The sequence below is a fragment of the Cannabis sativa genome, chromosome 6, assembly GCF_029168945.1.
Source record: "Cannabis sativa cultivar Pink pepper isolate KNU-18-1 chromosome 6, ASM2916894v1, whole genome shotgun sequence".
NCBI classification, from domain to species: Eukaryota; Viridiplantae; Streptophyta; class Magnoliopsida; order Rosales; family Cannabaceae; genus Cannabis; species Cannabis sativa.
The window spans coordinates 33,246,704-33,267,034 of NC_083606.1; the positions used below are offsets into that span (position 1 = coordinate 33,246,704).

Sequence of the window (20,331 nt, forward strand, 5' to 3'; positions counted from 1 at the left end):
GTAATCCCTGCAAATGCAATTTGACCACATCTTGGAACTCAATTTTTTTTTAATGTGAATCTCAAGAATGATCCACGGTCTAGAATTGAGATAGGCCACTCAAGGAGTTTATTTTGCCGACATCTGTAGTTGGAGTTCAAAATTTTGTCACATTGGTATTTCCGAATATTTGTTTTAAGTTAAGCAAAAAAAAATTTAAGCATATGTTATTATTAGTAACATTATTAAATTTATATAGGTTTCCCGAAAGATATATATGTAAAATAGGTCAGTCTATTTTCGTGGGATTCTTTTCCTTTTTAAAATTTTGAATAGGGGCTTTCACGTAAATTCAGTTACAACATTGAGCTATAATTGGGAAACGAATTAAATATTATTGGCATAATTATCAGGTTAAATTTAAATTTATATATAAATAATGATAAAGAAAAAACTTCATGAGAGAGCAGTGAGTACTAAGGTATATTATTCACTATTTTTTTCGAGATATGTTTGGCATTGTCAGTCTAGTTTAGAGATATCTATTGGATAGAGAAAGTTGTACACAGAAAATGTGTATAATTAAAAATTAGTTATGGTGTTTGAAACTCAGGAGTCAGAATTAATCTCTCTACTCTGACAGTTTCTTCACTCAAACTGTGACTGATTGTTTTGGTACTGGGTATGTTTTTTTTTTCTTTTTGGTTATTGCTCTAGGTCAAACCTACTAAAACTTGTCCAAAAACCTATTTACTTTCTACAGTTGTTTGCCAAATCTCCTATGTTTCTTAGATGTAGTTTCTGGCCTAATGAAGACTTTGAGGTTAATTTATTTCTATTTCTATGTTGAGAGTGGTTTAGTATTTTATTTCCATTCCTTCTGTATTTCAACCTTATGTTCTGTTATTACTTGTTGAGTTTCAAATATTTTTATGTCAGATTTGTAGGCTGTGAATCTGCAATAGGAACTTATTCATCACAGATTTGTTATTATGGCTAGATTGTTTGTTAGTGTTGTTTTTATTATTATTTATTTAATTTATTTTCATGATGTTTTTCTGTTTTGGGGCAGAAGAGAAAGAGAACCTGTTGGCTTTATTTGTTTTGAGTCTGCAACTGTTGTCTTTCAAAATTGAGTCACTAAATTCTCTCATTTCTTCTTTTTTCATTGTTTGCAGTCCTTGTATAAATGATGGATTTTCCAGAGTCTACAAAGATACTATACAATAGAATTCAGGAACTGGAACCAGAAAATGTTACAAAGATTATAGGATACCTTCTTTTAAACGACTATGATGACCAGCAGTTTCTATGGTTGGCTTCTGCTCCAGAACATTTTGTTCATCAAATCATATCAAAGGCTAAAACTGAACTCCAACTATTAGCTTCTAAGTCAGTCTCAAATCCTATGTCACCTTCCATAAACCCAACTTCAGGTTTCTCTCCATTCTCTTCTACTGCTATTTCAAGGCCTAAATTGTCTTCAAATTTTCAAATACCATCTCCTTATTGGGATCCCCAGCTTTTTAAGAATCAGAACTCTGAGATTTTACAAATGGGATTCGGTGACTCACCCTTGGAACATGAAAAACTTTACCAGTGTTTGAGTTTAGAGGATCAGATGGAGCAAATAAACTCTGGATTATCAGGATTAGGTATGGACAATTACTACCCAGATGCTGGAATTGGAGGCTTGAATGATAGAACAAGTAGAAGACTTTCAGGTCTTTCTGAGATTCCAGTTAAGACTTGTCATTATTATATCAAGGGATTTTGTAAACATGGAAGTAGCTGTAGATATTCTCATGGGCAAGTGATTCCTGAAAGCTTTTCTCAGGCCTATGATTCTGCTAATGACGACCATCTTTTCTCTCCTGGCTCACTTGAGAAGTTGGAGTTGGAAATAATAGAGCTTCTTAAGTCAAGAAGAGGGATTCCTGTTTCGATTGCCTCTCTACCAGCGATGTACTATGAGAAATATGGGAAATATCTACAGGCTGATGGCTACCTCACAGAGAGCCAGAGGCATGGAAAAGCTGGGTATAGTTTAACAAAGCTTCTGGCTCGATTGAAGAATAGTATTCGGCTTATTGACAGGTAAAAATCTTTGTCTTCGGCTTTAGTACTTTTTATAGCTGACTATTATATGAGTGCTAAAATATTTCACTCTTGTCCATGATTAGCAGGCCTCATGGACAACATGCCTTAATTTTGGCTGAAGACTCTGCTATGTACATGGATCACCGGAATGAAAAGATTGATCCAGGTCCAATTGTTAGCGGGTCAAGGCAGATATATCTAACATTTCCAGCTGAGAGCACTTTCACTGAAGAAGATGTCTCAATCTACTTCAAGTAAGCTTACTTTGAGTTAATTGATTTGGTAGAGGCTTGTAATTTCACTGCATGGAACTTGCCACTGCTCTTTTATTATGCTAACTAACTGTTTTTATTTCCTTCTTTAGTTCCTTTGGGCCTGTTGAAGATGTACGGATTCCCTGCCAACAGAGAAGGATGTTTGGATTTGTAACTTTTGCTAGTGCAGATACAGTGAGAGTGATTTTGGCTAAAGGAAATCCTCATTTTGTCTGTGGGGCTCGGGTTCTCGTTAAGCCTTACAGGGAAAAATCAAAGCTTGTTGAAAGGTGCCGTTTCTAATCATTGTTTTCTCTACTATACCAAAATGTGCTTTGTGGTTTTTCATTGCCAATGACATACAATATTTTCTGGTCCATTGCTTGTTGCAGAAGATTACTATATTTTTCTTTTTGTTATCTGTAAAGCTCCTTTTTTTCAGAGGGATTTGTAAAGCTCTTCTAGAATGAAACAATGTCTTTGTTTCTCAACCACTTGTTATTTTTTATTTCATCAGAAAATACTCAGATAGGAATGAAGCTCCAGCTTATTATTCTTCACAGTACCCGGACTTGGAATATGAGTTTCAATCGAGTGAGTAGAACTTTTAAAATATCTGTAATTGAAGTCTGTAAAGTCTCTTAATTCTGTTGCAAGCCAATTGCATATTATGTTTTTTTGGCACAATAGATTCTTCTTTCTTTTATTTTCATTTTGTAAATATATCAATTTCATTGTGCTCTTTCAGTTGCTAGAGGCATTGAAAACTCTAGAATGATTAGAAAACAGTTAATGGAACAAGAACGAGCCGTTGAGCTCGAAACAGTGAGGCTAAGGGAGAAGCCAGTGAATGATCAATCATATTTTGGTTACACTATGGATGATCTTAAAGTCTCCGAAGGTTTTTTTTTTCTTTTTCTTTTTCACTAATACCTTGTTTAAAAGCTTCATCTGTCTCCCTCCATCATTATTTGGATTTAAAAAAGTTTATCTCTTCTTCAGCAGATGCAGCAGCAGCAGCAGCAGCAGAAGGTCAGCTCAATTTCCCATCCTCGGAACAATTCAGTTATATGTTTGATGTTATTAACTGTGGATCTACAAGTGATGATAAGTTCAAGCATACAGACACCAATACTGACCAAGAAGGGTATTGACTTCATTTTGGACCTTGGGTTTTGGCCAATCATTCTTATTATTACTCCTAATTATTCTTTAATTTTCTCTCAATTTGTGCAGTCAAGCACTAAATCTCCCGGATAGTCCATTTGCATCTTCCAGAGCTAATGGCATCTCTACAGTTACATAGGTCTGGCAACACACAGATTATAGAGTTAGAAATCTGATTCAAAAGGCAACATCTTCGGTCGAAACATATAAACTATCTTTCCCTTCTTCCTTTTTTCTTTTCAATCTTTATTCGTCGAACAGTCAGTTTTCTGCACGTACATACTGCTTAAAGAAGAACAAACACTGGAAAAATTTCCTTCCCCCCTTAGTTGGAGCGATGGATCTAGTAAAGAAATATGATACTTGGTATATATAGATATTTAAGAATGGTTTTACAGTTTCTAATCTTAACCACAGAAAGAAAGGCAAGAATTTCTGAATCTTTAGAACAGAGACTGATAAATTATGTATTCAGTCTTTTTAGTGAGTATATAGAGTGTCTTGGAGGTTAAATATGTTTTGTTTATACTCTCTGTAACACTGAGCAATAGGTGAAAATAACTGGAGCAGTAGTGGCATCAACTTTATATACATTTTAGAAGATTTAATATATTTTATTATTTCAACTTTGGGTTTGGTACATGGAGTTGCTTTTCATTATCTTGTATTTTATCATCCCCTTCTTCCTACTTTATTTTCTTTTTGCCTGTTGTATCTGAGTTGGTCTTATTATTGTCCAGCGTGTATAATTGACCCAAGGCCCATTAGGTCCACAAGAGTAACTTCTGTCTATATAATATATATCCACATTATGCGGGCACAACATTTGCAATTACAAGACACTTCAACATTCTCTGCCCCACCAAAAAAAATTATATAATATTTTTTGTGCGCAAAACCAATATTTCCAATCTTCATTATGTGACATCCAGATATGAATGCATTATTGACATTTAATACTCCTTAAATAGTTGTACACGATTTCAAAAAGAAAAACAATAGTTGTAAACACTCTTAAGAGAGCAAAATTATAGTAAGCAATCCATAGTAGGTCTTTTAGAATTTGGTAAGGTGTAAGTTAAGATGTATGAGTTTTTATCTCAAAATTAATTAACAATAAAAGTAGTAGTTCTGCATTTTATATATGGTAATATATGTCTGTACCTTAACAATGCGGGAATTTAATAAAGTCTTTTGAAGACAAACATGCATTGTTCAACTTTTGTCTCACTCATGATCTCTTCTAGTTGGAACAACTAAATATAACTATTAACTATTTATGACATTGACTAATATATGGCCATTATTTAATAATGTTATTAGATAACCGGCCATGATTGGATTTTCTGTAATCTTCTGGCTAGAAAGGTTTCAATCAAAACAGCAATTGTTGGAAAGCAATGACTTGTGATTGAGAAGGAACGGTGGAGAAAGACCTTACAACCAAATGAACTAATGATGCTCCTTAGATTCTTTTTACAACAATTCATGCAAAAGCTTTAGTATAATATAGGTATTTCAATAAACAGCTGGCTTTCCACATATTATATTTTTTAGTACTGATTAGAAATACGGAGGAAGGGAGCTCCAAGGACCTTAGGTGGAGAGACAACCCAGTTCCATGGATGTCCTTAACATTTAAGCTAACTTGGTTTTTTTACCAAGATGCTCTTCCTAAAATACCACCTAAACAAACCATGCTATAATTTAGTAAATTTAACGACCTAATTACTGGAAAAGAAAAATCCAACACCACGACTAATTCTAAACAAATCATGCTATTATTTAGTAAATTTAAGCACCTAACTACTAAAAAGAAGTAAAAAAATCAAACACTAGTTTGCGTAGCCATGCCTAATTTAGAGATAATAGAGCTAAAAACTCCTAAACTTTCGAGTATTCTACCAATACTTATATAACATGACATATCGAACCATTTTAATAGGGAATGTCAAATTTTACAATTTTAATTTAAGAGCATTGCTAATAGGCACCAATGTTGCTTAGAAGTTCTAGATATGTCGCTTTGTGATTAGCTAGCGATACTTCTTAAAAATTATTATATTAAACTATATGGGACCCAATACTTAATTGGACCAATAACAATATTGACACATAAAAGGCTACTAATAAGCACCACTAATGCCTTTTAACACTTCTCTTAATTTAAATATATAACATCCAAAATTAAATTAAATTGTACATGTCGTATTAAGTATGCAGTTGACAATATTCTAAGCCTTGATGTGACAAACTGCTGTAATTTATTAATATTTATTCCTCACACACATTGGAATTAGCACTCGTCTGAAAAGTAAAAACATAATTACTATTATGAAGTATTTTTTTACTGTGACGTTTTACAGGTCATTACTGCAGTAATAGTAATAGACAAGCCAAACACAATGCATTCAAGTGCAATTACCGGTTAAACTGTCACTGTTGTTAATAGCTAATGCAGCTTCTCTACCTGTACCTTATCAAAAAAAAAAAAAAAATGAAAAAGAAAAACAAACAAATAAACTATGGTATAGTTCCTCTAAATGAAAAGCTCTTCGCAAATATCATTTTTGGAAAGTTGTTTACTCATAGAAGCCAGTCCCAGAAAGAGTCTTGTAGAATGATAGTCGAGTCTGGAAGAGTGTTCCCCAAATGACCATCATATCCACTCTGGGTCCAATCTTTAGGAATGCTAGCCTCATTCCGGAATGGAGTTCTTGTTGGCTAGTTGTCCCTCTTGGAATGGTAGTTCCAGATAGTCGACTCCAGCAAGCACAATCCTATCCAGAAGCATCATCAGCAAGTATCCTTGGTCCGTGAATCTGAAAGCTCGTATATGTTCCTGGAGGCTCTGATACTCAAGGTGACATGGAAACTTCGCTCAAAGAGAAGTTGGTTAAGTTAGTTATTTCTAACAAACTTAACAGGCTTGTTTCTTGCAGCCAATGACTTTAGGATCTTGATCCTAAGCCTATAACTACCACATTGACTTGTTATTTCAAGAGATGAGATTTAGAACTCAGTTCAGATGAGATTGAGAGTTTGAGAGAGAAACGATTGAGTGGTAGAGAGAGATAGAGAGAGGTGCAGAGAAAAAAGAGAGATTGGGTTTGGGGTTTTGTAAGAAAAATATTCTGTAGATGAAGAAGACTCTTGGGTGTAAGTGTGAGAGTTGAAACACTTAGTAAGGACTCAACAATGAATCTCGTCACGACTGTATTGTACATATTCTTAATCAATAAAGAAGGATTTTCGGTGGTGTTCTAAAACTAGAGTAGAGCCATAGATCACATTGATCTATAGCACTTGAACCAGTATATATCTTGGTATTAATTTCTTCAATTTTTGCATTTATTATTTTCTATATTATTTTCATTCCTCTGTTTGCCACTGTTTTCATCCGATTGTTGTTTTTGATTGATAATATTGTCATTGCTAATCGTTTGATTGTTTAAAGTTTTGACATTTTTTATTCTACATTATTAGTCGTAATTTTTCCACAAATTAGCTTGGTAATCGATCAAGAACGCAGAATCAAGATTCATTCCGCTACAATTCTTGAAGAACTTTGAATGTCATCAATGGCGAGATTCAAATTGGATAAATTCGATAGAACTAGGCATTTTGCGCTATGAAGAGAAAGTCTAAAAGGTATCTTAGAGCACCAAAAAGTCTCCAAGGTCCTTGGAGATGAGAATTGTTTGCAAAAAGATATGAGAGGAAAAAATAGAAATGGAGGAGATGAAATACTACACGATCATCATGTATTATCAAACAGTGTTCGAAGGAAACTCATTGCAGAGAAGACAACAAAAGGAGTTTAGAATAAATTGGAAGAATTATACTTGAAAACATCAATTGCTAGCAAGATCATTTGCTAGAAAAATTATATGGTTTTAGAATAATTTCTTCCCTTTCTTTAGATGAGAATATTGATAGATTTAATGAGATTATTGTAGGTTTGGCTAATATGAATCACAAGGTTGATGAAAGCCAGACCATCATCCCGTTGAGATCACTTCCAATTTCATATCAAGAAGTCAAGGAAGCCATCAAGTATGGCAGTGATGTTATCGCGTTGGACAAATGTTCTTGCCACACTTAAGTTGAAGAATTTCGAGTTACAATTGGAGAAGGAATCCAAGAAAGAAACAGTGTATTTGGCAAGAGGAAGATCACCAAAAAAGTGAGTTCAAAGAGTAAACACCATCACTCTCAATCAATATCTATGTCCAGAGAGAAGGAAACAAGGAAGTGTTACTTCTAAGGAAAGTCTGGACACTTTCAAAGATTTTACAAGAAGTACAAGGAGCAGCAAGGCTTCAAGAAATCTCATAAATGGAGATAGGAAGGACTTTATGCACAATCACCACAGGAAAGACTCTGTTACAATCGCAGAAGATAGTGATGACTGCTCCATGGATGAAGAGTTATTCTTTATCTCAGAGTCTTCAATGAACAGGGAATGGATTCTCGACTCCGGATGCAATTATCACATGTGTCCAAGTCGAGAGTATTTTTTGATTATAGATCAGTTGATGGAGGAAGATTTCTAATGGGAAATGTGTTGGAATATGTTTTACCAGGATCTAGATTTACTACCATGTATGTTATTTAACATCCTAAATATGAATTTCTAAAACAATGTAAATAAACACATATAAAGTTTCAGAAAACCTTACATTGGGTGCAACGGAATATTAATGGCTCCTTCCACTCAGATCTCTAACCCTTGTATCCTGTCTGTAGTAGAGTATCACCAAGATCTGAGCCCGAATGTCCTTCTCTTGATTCTAGATTCTTCACAGCCTTACACACTATGATTGAGATACCACTTGATGTGTGTGGGCACTCACTCTATCACTCAAGGTATGAAAATATGATGAAGAAAAGAGAGGGGCTGGTTCGAATTCTATAGAAGGAATAAATGGCTCAATTTTTCCTGAAGGCAAGAAATTTCATCATCTTTAAGTGTGAGCCATCACTATCTATTTATAGGCAACCACTAGGTTTAGGTTAGGATTTATTAGGCATTAAAATAATAGAAAAATTAAGTGGAAAAACCCTTGCAAGTGACCGGCCATAGTTAGTGGGCCCCACTTGGGTATTTTCCCAATTTTGACAATTTTTCCTTATTTTCTCAAAAATGCCATTTTTCCAATTCTAACCATTTAAATGCCAAAACTAATTATTTAATAATTAAAATCAATTATCAAATAAAATTGTCATTTAATATATTTATTAATTAGACATAATAAAATCTCTCAATTAATAAATAAAACCTAGAATCTCTTTTCTTCACAATTAAGCCCTTTGCTTAGTGAAAATTTATAAACTAGACATAGTCTAATTTTAAAATTATAATTGATTAATTAAAATCAATTATCTGAGTCTTACAAGCAGTATGGTCTCAACTAGTATCGGGACCATGCGCCTATACAACCGAGCTTCCAATAAGCCAAACTAGAATTTACCAAGTAAATTTCCTAACTTATGAATTCCTTGTTGCATCCACTCATAAAACTTGCAATTTCACTCTTAATCATATAGAACGCTCTATATGTTCCACGATATAGATACGCTATAAACATTTAACCATCGTTCTAATCCCAATAATCAAAGATCCTCTATAGATGATTTACACCGAGTAAGGATGAATTTACCGTTTCGCTCCTCAATGTATTTTAATCCTTAAAACACTTAGCTTCCTATAAATGATATTTCAGTGAACTAATATATAATCACTGAAACAAGAGCTCTTCCATTTACCTCTATTAAGCCAAGCTCGAAGGAAATCACCGTTTCACTTCTATGTCCTAATAGAAGCTATAGATTCCATATCTATATTTAGCGCTCCCACTCAATCACACTACCATGTTCCCAAAATGTACGTATCACCCTAACCAGAAAGTAGGCTTAACTAACAAATCAAAGAACATGAATAGCACTCCTGAGACTGAACATAAGCATGTCAGGATTAAGATCTTTTGATTTAAGATCAACCAGTGATATTGACTTAGAAAGATACAACGGTAAGATTATAATATCATTACCAAGATCAATATCGGTCCCAGTCCAATGTATACTCCATACATCCGAAACTAGCATACTTTGCCAATGTTCTGGAAAGAACATAACGCTTATTCAAAGTGTAAGTACACTTCATTGCTGATTATCACATTAGTGTAAATCTAGTGCACTGATGAATCAGGGACTTTGTCTTTTGAAGCATATAATCATAATCACATTCCAATGTGTTGACATCACTGTAATTGCGAATGACTATATTGTTGGAAATTATTTTACCAGGATCTTAGATCTACTCACAAGTATGTTGATTAACACCCTAAATATGAACTTTCTAAAACGATGAAATAAACACATATAAAGTTTAGGAAACCTTACATTGGGTGCAGCGGAATAATATGACTCCTTCCGTTCAGATATCTAGCCCTTGATTCCTTTCTGTAGCAGAGCATTATCAATATCTGAACCTGGATCTCTTTCTCTGAATCTTTGATGCTGAAACTCCTTCTTGTTGAAAGTCTTTCTTCACGATCTTCCTCACTATGATTGAGGTATCACTTGCTGTGTGTGGGCACTACTCTTACACTAAGAATTTCGAAATTCAAGAGGGAAGAGAAAGAAAAAGTGGCGCCTAAAATTAAAGATAGGGAGAGAGAAAGGCTCAGGTTTTTTCTGAATCAGAAGTGTAATTTTCCTGAAGCCTTCACTATCTATTTATAGCATTCCACTAGGGTTAGGTTTGAATTATTTGGCATTAAAATAATGAAAATATCAGTTTAAATTCCCTACAAAAGTGGCCGGCCCTATACAAGTGGATTTGGGCCTCACTTTTTGAAATTTTGCAGTTTTGTCTTTTCTACATCTGATTTTCTCAAAAACGCCAATTTTCTAATTCAACCATTTAAATGCCGATTCTAACTATTTAATAACTATAAATAATTATTAAATAATATTGTCATTTATCATATTTATTAATTGAACCATACAAAGTATCATAATTAACAAATATGCCCCTATAAACTCTTTCTTTATAATTTCGCCCTTACTTAGTGAAAAATTCACAAATAGACATAGTCTAATTTGAGAATTATAATTGATTAATCACAAGTATATTAATTAACACCCTAAATATGAACTTCTAAAACGATTATGAAATAAACACATATAAAGTATGAGAAACCTTACATTGGGTGTAGCGGAATAATATGACTCCTTCCGTTCAGATCTCTAACCCTTGTATTCTTTCTGTCGCAGAGTATTATCAAGATCTAAACCTGGATCTCTTTCACTCATTCTTTAGTGCTGAAACTCCTTCTTGTTGAATGTCTTTCTTCACGATCTTCCTCACTATGATTGAGGTATCACTTGCTGTGTGTGGGCACTACTCTAATCACTAAGAGGTTCGAAATTCAAGGAAGAAGAAAGAGAAAGAAGTGGCGGCTAGGGTTTAGAAAGAGAAGGCTCAGGTTTTTCTCTGAATGAAAAGTAGAAAGTTAAGTATAAATTTCCTGAAGCCTTCACTATCTATTTATAGCATGGTTTGAATTATTTGGCATTAAAATAATGAAAATATCAGATGATAAACCCTATAAAAGTGGCCGGCCCTAAGCAATGTGGATTTGGGCCTCACCTTTTGCAATTTTGCAGTTTTATCATTTCTGCATCTAATTTTCTCAAAAATGCCAATTTTCAAATTCAACCATTTAAATGGAAATTCTAACTATTTAATAACTATCAATAATTATTAAATAATATTGTCATTTGTCATATTTATTAAGTGAACCATACAAAGTATCATGATTAACAAATATGCCCCTAAAACTCTTTCCTTACAATTTCGCCCTTACTTAGTGAAAAATTCACAAGTAGACATAGTCTAATTTGAGAATTATAATTGATTAATCAAAACCAATTATATGAGTCTTACAAGCAATATTATCTCAACTAGTGCGGGGACCATGGGTCTATATAACCGAGCTTCTAATAAGCAGATTAAGAATTTATAACCTAAATTCGCTGACTTATTAATTCTTCGTTGAATCCACGCATAGAACTTAGAATTGCACTCTCAGTATATAGAATGCTCTATATGTTCCACCATATAGACACATCATTATTTATCCATTGTTATAATCCTAATTTGATCAATGATCCTCTATATGAATGATCTACACTGTAAAGGGATTATATTACCGTTACACCATACAATGTATTTAATCCTTAAAACACTTAACCCCGTATAAATGATATTTCAGCTTATGTGAAATGAGATCTCCACCGTTTATTTTCGTTTGGTCAAGCTCGAAGGAGATCATCCTTTACTTACTATTCGCCAGATAGAAGCTATAGATTCCATGTTTATGTTAGTGCTCCCACTCAATTGCACTACCGTGTTCTCAAAATGTACGTATCACCCTGACCTAAAAGTAGGCTTAACTAACAAATCAAAGAACACGAATAGCCTCTTGAGATTGAGCTTAATCATAAAAGGATTAAGATCATTTGATCTAGGATCAACTAGGCGATATTGACTTTAATAGATATTACGGTAAGTTTAATAAATCTAAGTCAAAGTTCAATATCGGTCCCTTCCAATGCATACACCATGCATCCAACCTGAGCTTTACTTTAACCTGTTGTAGAAATGATAATCTACAACAGAGTTTACTTGCATTAGGAGAAATGCTATGTTCTTTCCAGAACATTGGTTAAAGTAAAGCTCAGGTTGGATGCATGGAGTATGCATCGGAAGGGACCGATATTGAACTTTGACTTAGATTTATTAAACTTACCGTAATATCTATTCAAGTCAATATCGCCTAGTTGATCCTAGATCAAATGATCTTAATCCTATTATGATTAGGCTCAATCTCAAGAGGCTATTCGTGTTGTTTGATTTCTTAGTTAAGCCTACTTTTAGGTCAGGGTGATACGTACATTTTGGGAACACGGAAGTTCAATTGAGTGGGAGCGCTAACATAAACATGGAATCTATAGCTTCTATCTGGCGAATAGTAAGTAAAAGATGATCTCCTTCGAGCTTCACCAAACAAAAATAAATGGTGGAGTACTCATTTCACATAAGCTGAAATATCATTTATACGGGGTTAAGTGTTTTAAGGATAAAATACATAGTAGGGTGTAACGGTAATCTAATCCCTTTACAGTGTAGATCATTCATATAGAGGATCATTGATCAAATTAGGATTATAACAATGGATAACTAATGATGTGTCTATATGGTAGAACATATAGAGCATTCTATATACTGAGAGTGCAATTCTAAGTTCTATGCGTGGATTCAACGAAGAATTAATAAGTCAGTGAATTTAGATTATAAATTCTTAATCTGCTTATTGGAAGCTCGGTTATATAGACCCATGGTCCCCCCACTAGTTGAGATAATATTGCTTGTAAGACTCATATAATTGGATTTGATTAATCAATTATAATTCTCAAATTAGACTATGTCTATTTGTGAATTTTTCACTAAGTAAGGGCAAAATTGTAAAGAAATATTTTAGGGGCATATTTATTAATTATGATACTTTGTATGGTTCAATTAAAAAATATGATAAATGGCAATATTATTTAATAATTATTTATAGTTATTAAATAGTTAGAATTGGCAGTTAAATGGTTCAATTAGAAAATTTGCGTTTTTGAGAAAATCAGATGCAAAAATGATAAAACTGTAAAATTGCAAAAAGTGAGGCCCAATTCCATATTGCCAAGGGCCGGCCACTTTTATAGCATTTATCATCTGATATTTTCATTATTTTAATGCCAAATAATTCAAACCAAACCCTAGTGGAATGCTATAAATTGATAGTGAAGGCTTCAGGAAAATTACACTTTTTCAGAAAAACCTAAGTCTTCTCTCTCTATACCTGGCCGCCACTTCTCTCTCTCTCTTCTTCCTTGAGATTTCGAAACACTTAGTGATTAGAGTAGTGCCCACACACAGCAAGTGATACCTCAATCATAGTGAGGAAGATCGTGAAGAAAGACTTTCAGCAAGAAGGAGTTTCAGCACTAAAGAAGGAGAGAAAGAGATCCAGGTTCAGATCTTGATAATATTCTACGACAGAAAGGATACAAGGGTTAGAGATCTGAACGGAAGGAGTCATATTATTCCGCTGCACCCAATGTAAGGTTTCTAATACTTTATATGTGTTTATTTCATAATCGTTTTAGAAGTTCATATTTACGGTGTTAATCAACATACTTGTGAGTAGATCTAAGATCCTGGTAAAATAATTTCCAACAGATCTCAGGTCAATAGATCTTAATCCTAAGATGGTTAGGTTTAATCATAATTGTATTATTTATGTTCTTCAATTTTTTCATTAAATTCGACCAATTAGATCTTCTCGTGACATACAGATTAAGGACATGGTAGTTCAATTGAGTGGGAGCATTAATCATAGATATTGAATCTATAGCTTCTATAAATATTTAGAAGTAAAACGATGATTTCATTCAAGCTTAACTTGATAGAGATAAATGATTGAGGCCTCATTTCAAAAATTATATTAGTTTACTGAAATATCATTTGTAGGTAGCTCAGTGTTTTAAGGATAAAATACATTAAAAGGTAGAATGGTAAATTCGTCCCTACTCGATGTAGATCATCTATAGAGGATTTTTGACTATTTGGATTGTAATAATGGAGAATCATAAAGTATCTATATCTTGGTACATATAGAGCATTCTATATAATTAAGTGTGGAATTTCGAATCTATAGTGGCGGAAAGAGAAATTAATAAGTTAGAGAATTTACTTAGTAAATTCTAGTTCTACTTATTGGAAGCTTGGTTATATAGGCCCATGGTCCCCACAGTAGTTGAGATAATACTGCTTGTAGACTTAGTTAATTAGTTTTGATTAATCAATTATTATTCTAAAATCATACTATGTCTTATTTATGAATTTTCACTAAGCAATGAGTTAATTGTGAAGAAAAGAAGTTTTGGGGTTTATTTGTTAATTAAGAAACTTTTTTAAGTCTAATTAATAAATAAAATAAATGGCAATTTTATTTAATAATTCATTATAATTATTAAATAAATAGTTTTGCCATTTATAAGATTGAAATTAGAAAATATGACATTATTGAAAGAAGAATTATTGGTTAAAATAAAGTGGCAAAATTGTAACTAGTTAGGCCCATTAGTGGCCGGCCACTTAGTGTGTATTTTGCCCATTATTTTATTACTTTTCAATCCATATAATTAAATCCTAAACCCTAGTTGAAATATTATAAAAGGAACATGATGCTCTCATCTCATCCACCAACTCACTTTCAACCAAATTAAACCTAGTTTTCATCCTCTGACAACTAGTAGATGAGAGACTCCTTTTCTTAGTGATTTTGCACCTTATCATTGTTCTTCATCATTCAAGCCATAGTGATAGAGTACCATGCTCACACATAGCAAGTCAAGTAATCAATCATAGTGCGGAAGACGGTGGTAACCAACCCGAAAGAGAGAAGGAGATCCAGGCTCAGATCTTGTTATTACTCTGCAACAGAAAGGAACAAGGGTTAGAGATTTGACCGGAAGGAGTCATTATTATTCCGCTGCCATCATTGTAAGGTTTTCTAAACTCTTATGTGTTTAATTTCATCGTACCAGAAAATTCATATTTAGGGTTTAATGAAACATACATGTTAGTAAATCTAGATCCTGGTAAAATAAATCCCAACAACTGGCCTCAAAGCCATGGTAATGATTTACTTTCATGAAATATGGATTTAAAACGATAATTGTGATGATTTGGATGTGTTCATGTTGGTTTGTGTGTGATTTGATGTTTGTATGTGAATTACGAATTTTTTCCATGAAACTAATTTTATTTTCAATTTGAAAATAATTTAATTGGATTCCTTGTAAAAAAAAAATTAAGTAATTTTAGCTTTTACGAAACTCGATTCCGATAAAAATTGAGAAAGATATGAAAGTTTGAAAAATTCGGTCCAAGTGGTGTCGAGGGTCGAGCACTGCAAGCACTAGTCACTCAGACAAGGTGCTTGTGTGCGCTCGTGCCTCAGACATCTCCTTGTCTGAACTCGACGTGCCACTCCTTCAGACACGCCCAGATGGTGCATCCGCCGAGTGATCACCCTGTAGGCACCGAGGTTTCTCGGTAGGACACCCTGCAAATCACCCTCTCCACCAGCGTGATAAGCTGCTGGGCTCGTGGGCAGCTAGGTGCTTTGCACCAAAAAATGCGATTTTTTGGTGATTTTTCACCAAATTTTGAATTATTTGAATTTCAAACCCTAAATATCTAAATAAAATATTATTTTTAACATTTAAACTTAAATATTTAATTTTTAAATAGATTATTATTAATTTGAGATATTTTAAAATTCAAATTTAAAAATTAGTTATTTTATTTTTTAAATTATGACTAGATTTTAAAAATTACTTAATTTCTTAAAATCTACTAATTATTTAATTATAAGGTTAGATATTTTAATATTTGGTATATTTTCAATTAAAAGAAAGAATTATCCTTTTAATTTGAAATAATATATTAAAATTATCTTATATGATGAATTAAATAATTAATAAATTTGAAATTAACTTAGATATTTTTATAGATATCCTAACATAATATTTTTAAATGCATGAATTGGTTATTTTGTGAAATATTTTATTCTTTATAAATTATAAGTTAGAAAAATTATATTTTATATTATTTTTCTTATCAAAAGTTTATAAATGGTATTTTAAATATTTAAATAATTTATATATTTTTGTAGAAATTTAAAAAAGGCTTAATTTAAGATATTTTGACATATAATTTAGAAAATTATCATTTAATTATTATTTTATTCTTAAAATAATAATTATCTAACCATATCTATTTTAAAATTTATTTACTTTTGTTTATTTTGATTTTATTAAATTATAAGATTAGAAAATGATATGAAAAATATCCATTTGGTTATTTTCAAATCATTTATCTTATTAGATATTTAATTTAATTTGATAAAATAATTCAAATAAAACCTAGATATTTTAAAATTAGTTTCAATTTTAAATTTTAAAAAGATATTTAAGGTAAAACAACCCTAAATTTTCAAAATTTAGTTGGTTCGTTAAATGATAATTGAATTATATAATTAATAACTATTTCATTTTCACATATTGTTACATGGGTATTGTTTGTTTATTTAAATTATTTATTCAATTCTTTTTTCAACAAACCTATTATTTATTTGATCTAAATTACTATGATTAACTTGTTGACAGATCCAATGATCTGATTTTAATCATAGTCCAATTGTCAATAGAACATATAAATAATTTGTAACAGGTAAATTTTGTATTTTCTTTCATCTGTGATAAACATAGAAACATGATGCGGCCATCCAAATCAGTTTGACCTGTGTGAGCCTATATGTTTGCTTTTGGGGTTAGATGCATATAGGAAGCCCATTTATTTTTAGATATTTAAATGGACTAGGTTGCTAAAATAAAATATCACCTGTGATAGTTTTATTTAGGCCCAATTAGTATTGGGCTTATTCAATTAATAACAATTGTTTAATTAAAGCTTAAATTTTTCTCTTTAGGGCCTTATGTGAGAGTTAGGGGACAATAGTAGTGGGTACAACATACTGAACCCAACCCTCCCTTACATGAACAACCCCAACTGTGAAGGCCCATATACTTTATTTAAATAATTGTATTTGGCGAATTATACTAGTTTAACCTAATTAAAATTGAATTAGCAATTAAATTAATTTTGAAATAAGTAAAATTAATTTTTCATTGGATTATTTTAAAATTAATTTAGAAAAACACACTTAGTTTAAAGAAAAAATTCTAGATAGTAATTTCTAGCAACTAATTAACACTTTCTAATATTTAATTAAGTAGGAAAATATATTTAAGTTGAAAATTAATTTTAGACCAACTTAAATTAGGATATTTTTCTCAAAATTTAAATTAGAATTAATAATTAAGTTGATTTTATTCAAGATACTTATTTATTTATTTATATTTCAAAAAATTATATTAAATAGTAAAATATATTTAAGTTGAGAATTAATTTATTCATCAATTTTAGACCAACTTAAATTAGAATATTTTTCTTAGATATTAAATTAGAATTAATAATTAAGTTGATTTTATTCAAGATACTTAATTATTTGTTTATATTTTAATAAATTTAATTAAATAGAAAATCATATTTAAGTTGAAATTTTTTTAATTTCAGATCAACTTATTAAGTATAATGTTCAGAGTATATTTTATTTTATTTTAATAATCAATTTTTATGTAAATTTTGAAGTACATTTATTTCAAATGTAGATATTTTGAAAATTTTAATTTGAAAATTAGATTAAGTGGAAAATTAATTTGTTAATTATGGAATGGTCGTATACCCAGTTTATGTCATTACAGAATTTGGGGGTGCCCTGCTCATGTCTTAAGAAAGAAAGATGGCAAACTAAAAAAGCGAACTAAAGTTTGCATGTTTATAGTCACAAGGATGATAAAATTTCTACAAATGCCACTTTCCTTGAAGATGACTTTATTAAGAACTTCAAGCTGTAAAGCAAATTGGAGGAAATGCTTTCAGATATAACTCAAAATAATATTCCATCATCTTCTACTCAAATAGAGGATGATCCCACTCCCTCGGTTGAACCAATGCAAGTTGATGCAACCAAGCAAACTACCACTAATGTTCTTGTTCAGAAGATCACGGCTCCTAGTCGTAGTGGGAGAGTTTCTAGAAAACTAGCTCGTTATGGATTGGATGGTGAAATCAATATGGTCATTGGTGTTGGTATTGATGACGATCCATTAACCTATAAACATGAAAGTTTAGAGCAGAATCAATGGCCAGCCGGAATGGATTCAGAAATGGATTCCATGAAAAGAAATAAAGTCTGGGAATATGTAGATGCACTTGATGATTATCATCCAATTGGATGTAAATGGGTCTACAAGAAGAAAAGAGGTGGTGGTGGAGAAGTCGAAAGTTTTAAAGCTAGACTTGTCGCAAAGGGTTATACCCAAAGAGAAGGTGTGGACTATGTGGATACTTTTAGTTCGGCCGCCATGCTCAAATTCATCAAAATACTTCTCTCCATAGCTGTCACTTTCGATTATGAAATTTGGCAAATGGATGTCAAGACAACTTTCGTTAACAGAATTCTTGACAAGACAATCTATATGGAGCAACGAGAAGGTTATAAACTTCCAGGACAAGAAGAGAAATTTTTCAAGCTAAATAGGTCCATTTATGGACTTAAGCAGGCTTCTCGCTCTTTGGCACAAAAGGTTTGATGAAATAATCAAAACCTACAACTTTCACCAAAATGAAGATGAACCTTGTGTTTACCAACTCAAGGATAATCTAGTGGTACTATTCTTGGTCCTTTATGTTGATGACATTTTCATCATTGGTAACAATATCAAGAATGTGACTGACAATAAGCAATGGCTTAACACTCAATTCGAGTTGAAAGATTTGGGTGAAGCTAGTTATGTTCCTGGTATTCAAATCATTAGAAACTGGAAAAATAGATCACTTGCTCTCTCGCAAGCAGCTTACATTGATAAGGTGCTAGAGCGATTCTCAATGAGCAACACCAAAGGGGCAGTTATGACTTCTAGACTTGGTGTGGGTCTATCTAAGGAACAATGTCCCACTGATCTCCAAGAGATAGAAGACATGAAAAAAGTTCCTTATGCTTCAGCAGTTGCAAGTCTAATGTATGCTATGTTATGCACTAGACCAGACATTTGTTATGCAGTAGGAATTGTGAACAAGTATCAGACGAACCAAGGAGAGGGAGATTGGACTGCAGTTTATCATATTCTGAAATATTTAAAGACTACAAGGCATTATGTGTTAGTCTATAAGGGTGGTGCTTCAAATCCCGTCGGCTATACCGACTAAGATTTCTAGGCTTGTCTTGATGACATGAAGTCTACATCTAGGATGGTCTTTACTCTTGGGGGTGGAGGAGTTGTTTGGATAAGTGTTAAGCAATCTGCAATATCTAACTCTACCATGGAGGCCGAATACATAGCTTTCGCTAACGCTGCTAAGGAACTTGCCTGGCTAAGAGAGTTCTTCACAGAACTTGGTGTTGTTCCTAGAATGGAAAAACCACTGGTTTTACTTTGTGACAACACTGGTGCTATAGCCAACAGTGAAGAGCCTCAAAGCCATAAGAGAAGCAAACACATTGAGAGGAAGTACCACATCATTAGAAAATATGTGGCAAGAGGGGACGTAATGGTTGAAAAAGTTGATACTATTCATAAGGATTTTGACAGTCACTGCATTTGAAAAGCACAGAGAGAATCTAGGATTAATTGAAATGTACTGATTGTTTTATATTAGTGCAAGAGAATGTTTGTTGAGTTTTGTGCCCTAAATAAAAATCTATTTCAATGTAATCTTGATTATTCATTTATCAATAAAGAAACAGATTTATTTCATTACTTGTTTAATGTGTTATTTGGTTCACATGTTTAGTTCATGATCATTTGTTTGATTTATAAATTCATCCAAATCCTTATCACAATGATATTCTTGATTATTGTGATGTCAACACAGTGGAAAGTAATCAAGATTATGTGATTAAATGAATTTCTATAATTTATCAGTACACAAGATTTAATTGATATGATAATCTACAATGTAGTTTACTTGCACCTTAGATAAGTGTTATGTCCTTTCTAGGGCATTGGTAAAGTAAGCTTGGATTGGATGTATGGAGTATGCATCGGATGGAATCGATATTAAACTTGGATTAGATATCAT

The 20,331-nt window shown here is 32.4% G+C and overlaps 1 protein-coding gene across 16 annotated transcripts; it reads left to right on the top strand.

Annotated features, from left to right (window-relative positions):
• The first annotated feature begins 288 nt into the window (after window positions 1-288).
• On the top strand, window positions 289-4,126 carry LOC115725088 (zinc finger CCCH domain-containing protein 18). Of its 16 annotated transcripts, none has more exons than XM_030654508.2 (8): window positions 289-986; window positions 1,158-2,076; window positions 2,163-2,333; window positions 2,444-2,623; window positions 2,851-2,927; window positions 3,082-3,234; window positions 3,336-3,480; window positions 3,570-4,126. In XM_030654508.2, the coding sequence occupies exons 2-8, from the start codon at window positions 1,169-1,171 to the stop codon at window positions 3,637-3,639; spliced, it is 1,704 nt and encodes a 567-aa protein (XP_030510368.1). In that variant the 5' UTR covers window positions 289-986; window positions 1,158-1,168; the 3' UTR covers window positions 3,640-4,126. The 16 variants fall into 16 exon arrangements, with proteins under 16 accessions (XP_030510368.1, XP_060973202.1, XP_060973201.1 ...); XM_061117219.1 differs by having other exon boundaries at window positions 3,339-3,480; XM_061117218.1 differs by having other exon boundaries at window positions 309-460; window positions 2,166-2,333.
• The last annotated feature ends 16,205 nt before the right edge of the window (window positions 4,127-20,331 follow it).

Coding starts and splice junctions, on each gene's coding strand:
- LOC115725088 (XM_030654508.2), top strand. CDS start 1,169: ATGATGGATTTTCCAGAGTCTACAAAGATACTATACAATAGAATTCAG. Junction 2,077..2,162: donor AGTATTCGGCTTATTGACAG/GTAAAAATCTTT, acceptor GTCCATGATTAG/CAGGCCTCATGGACAACATG. Junction 2,334..2,443: donor GATGTCTCAATCTACTTCAA/GTAAGCTTACTT, acceptor TTCCTTCTTTAG/TTCCTTTGGGCCTGTTGAAG.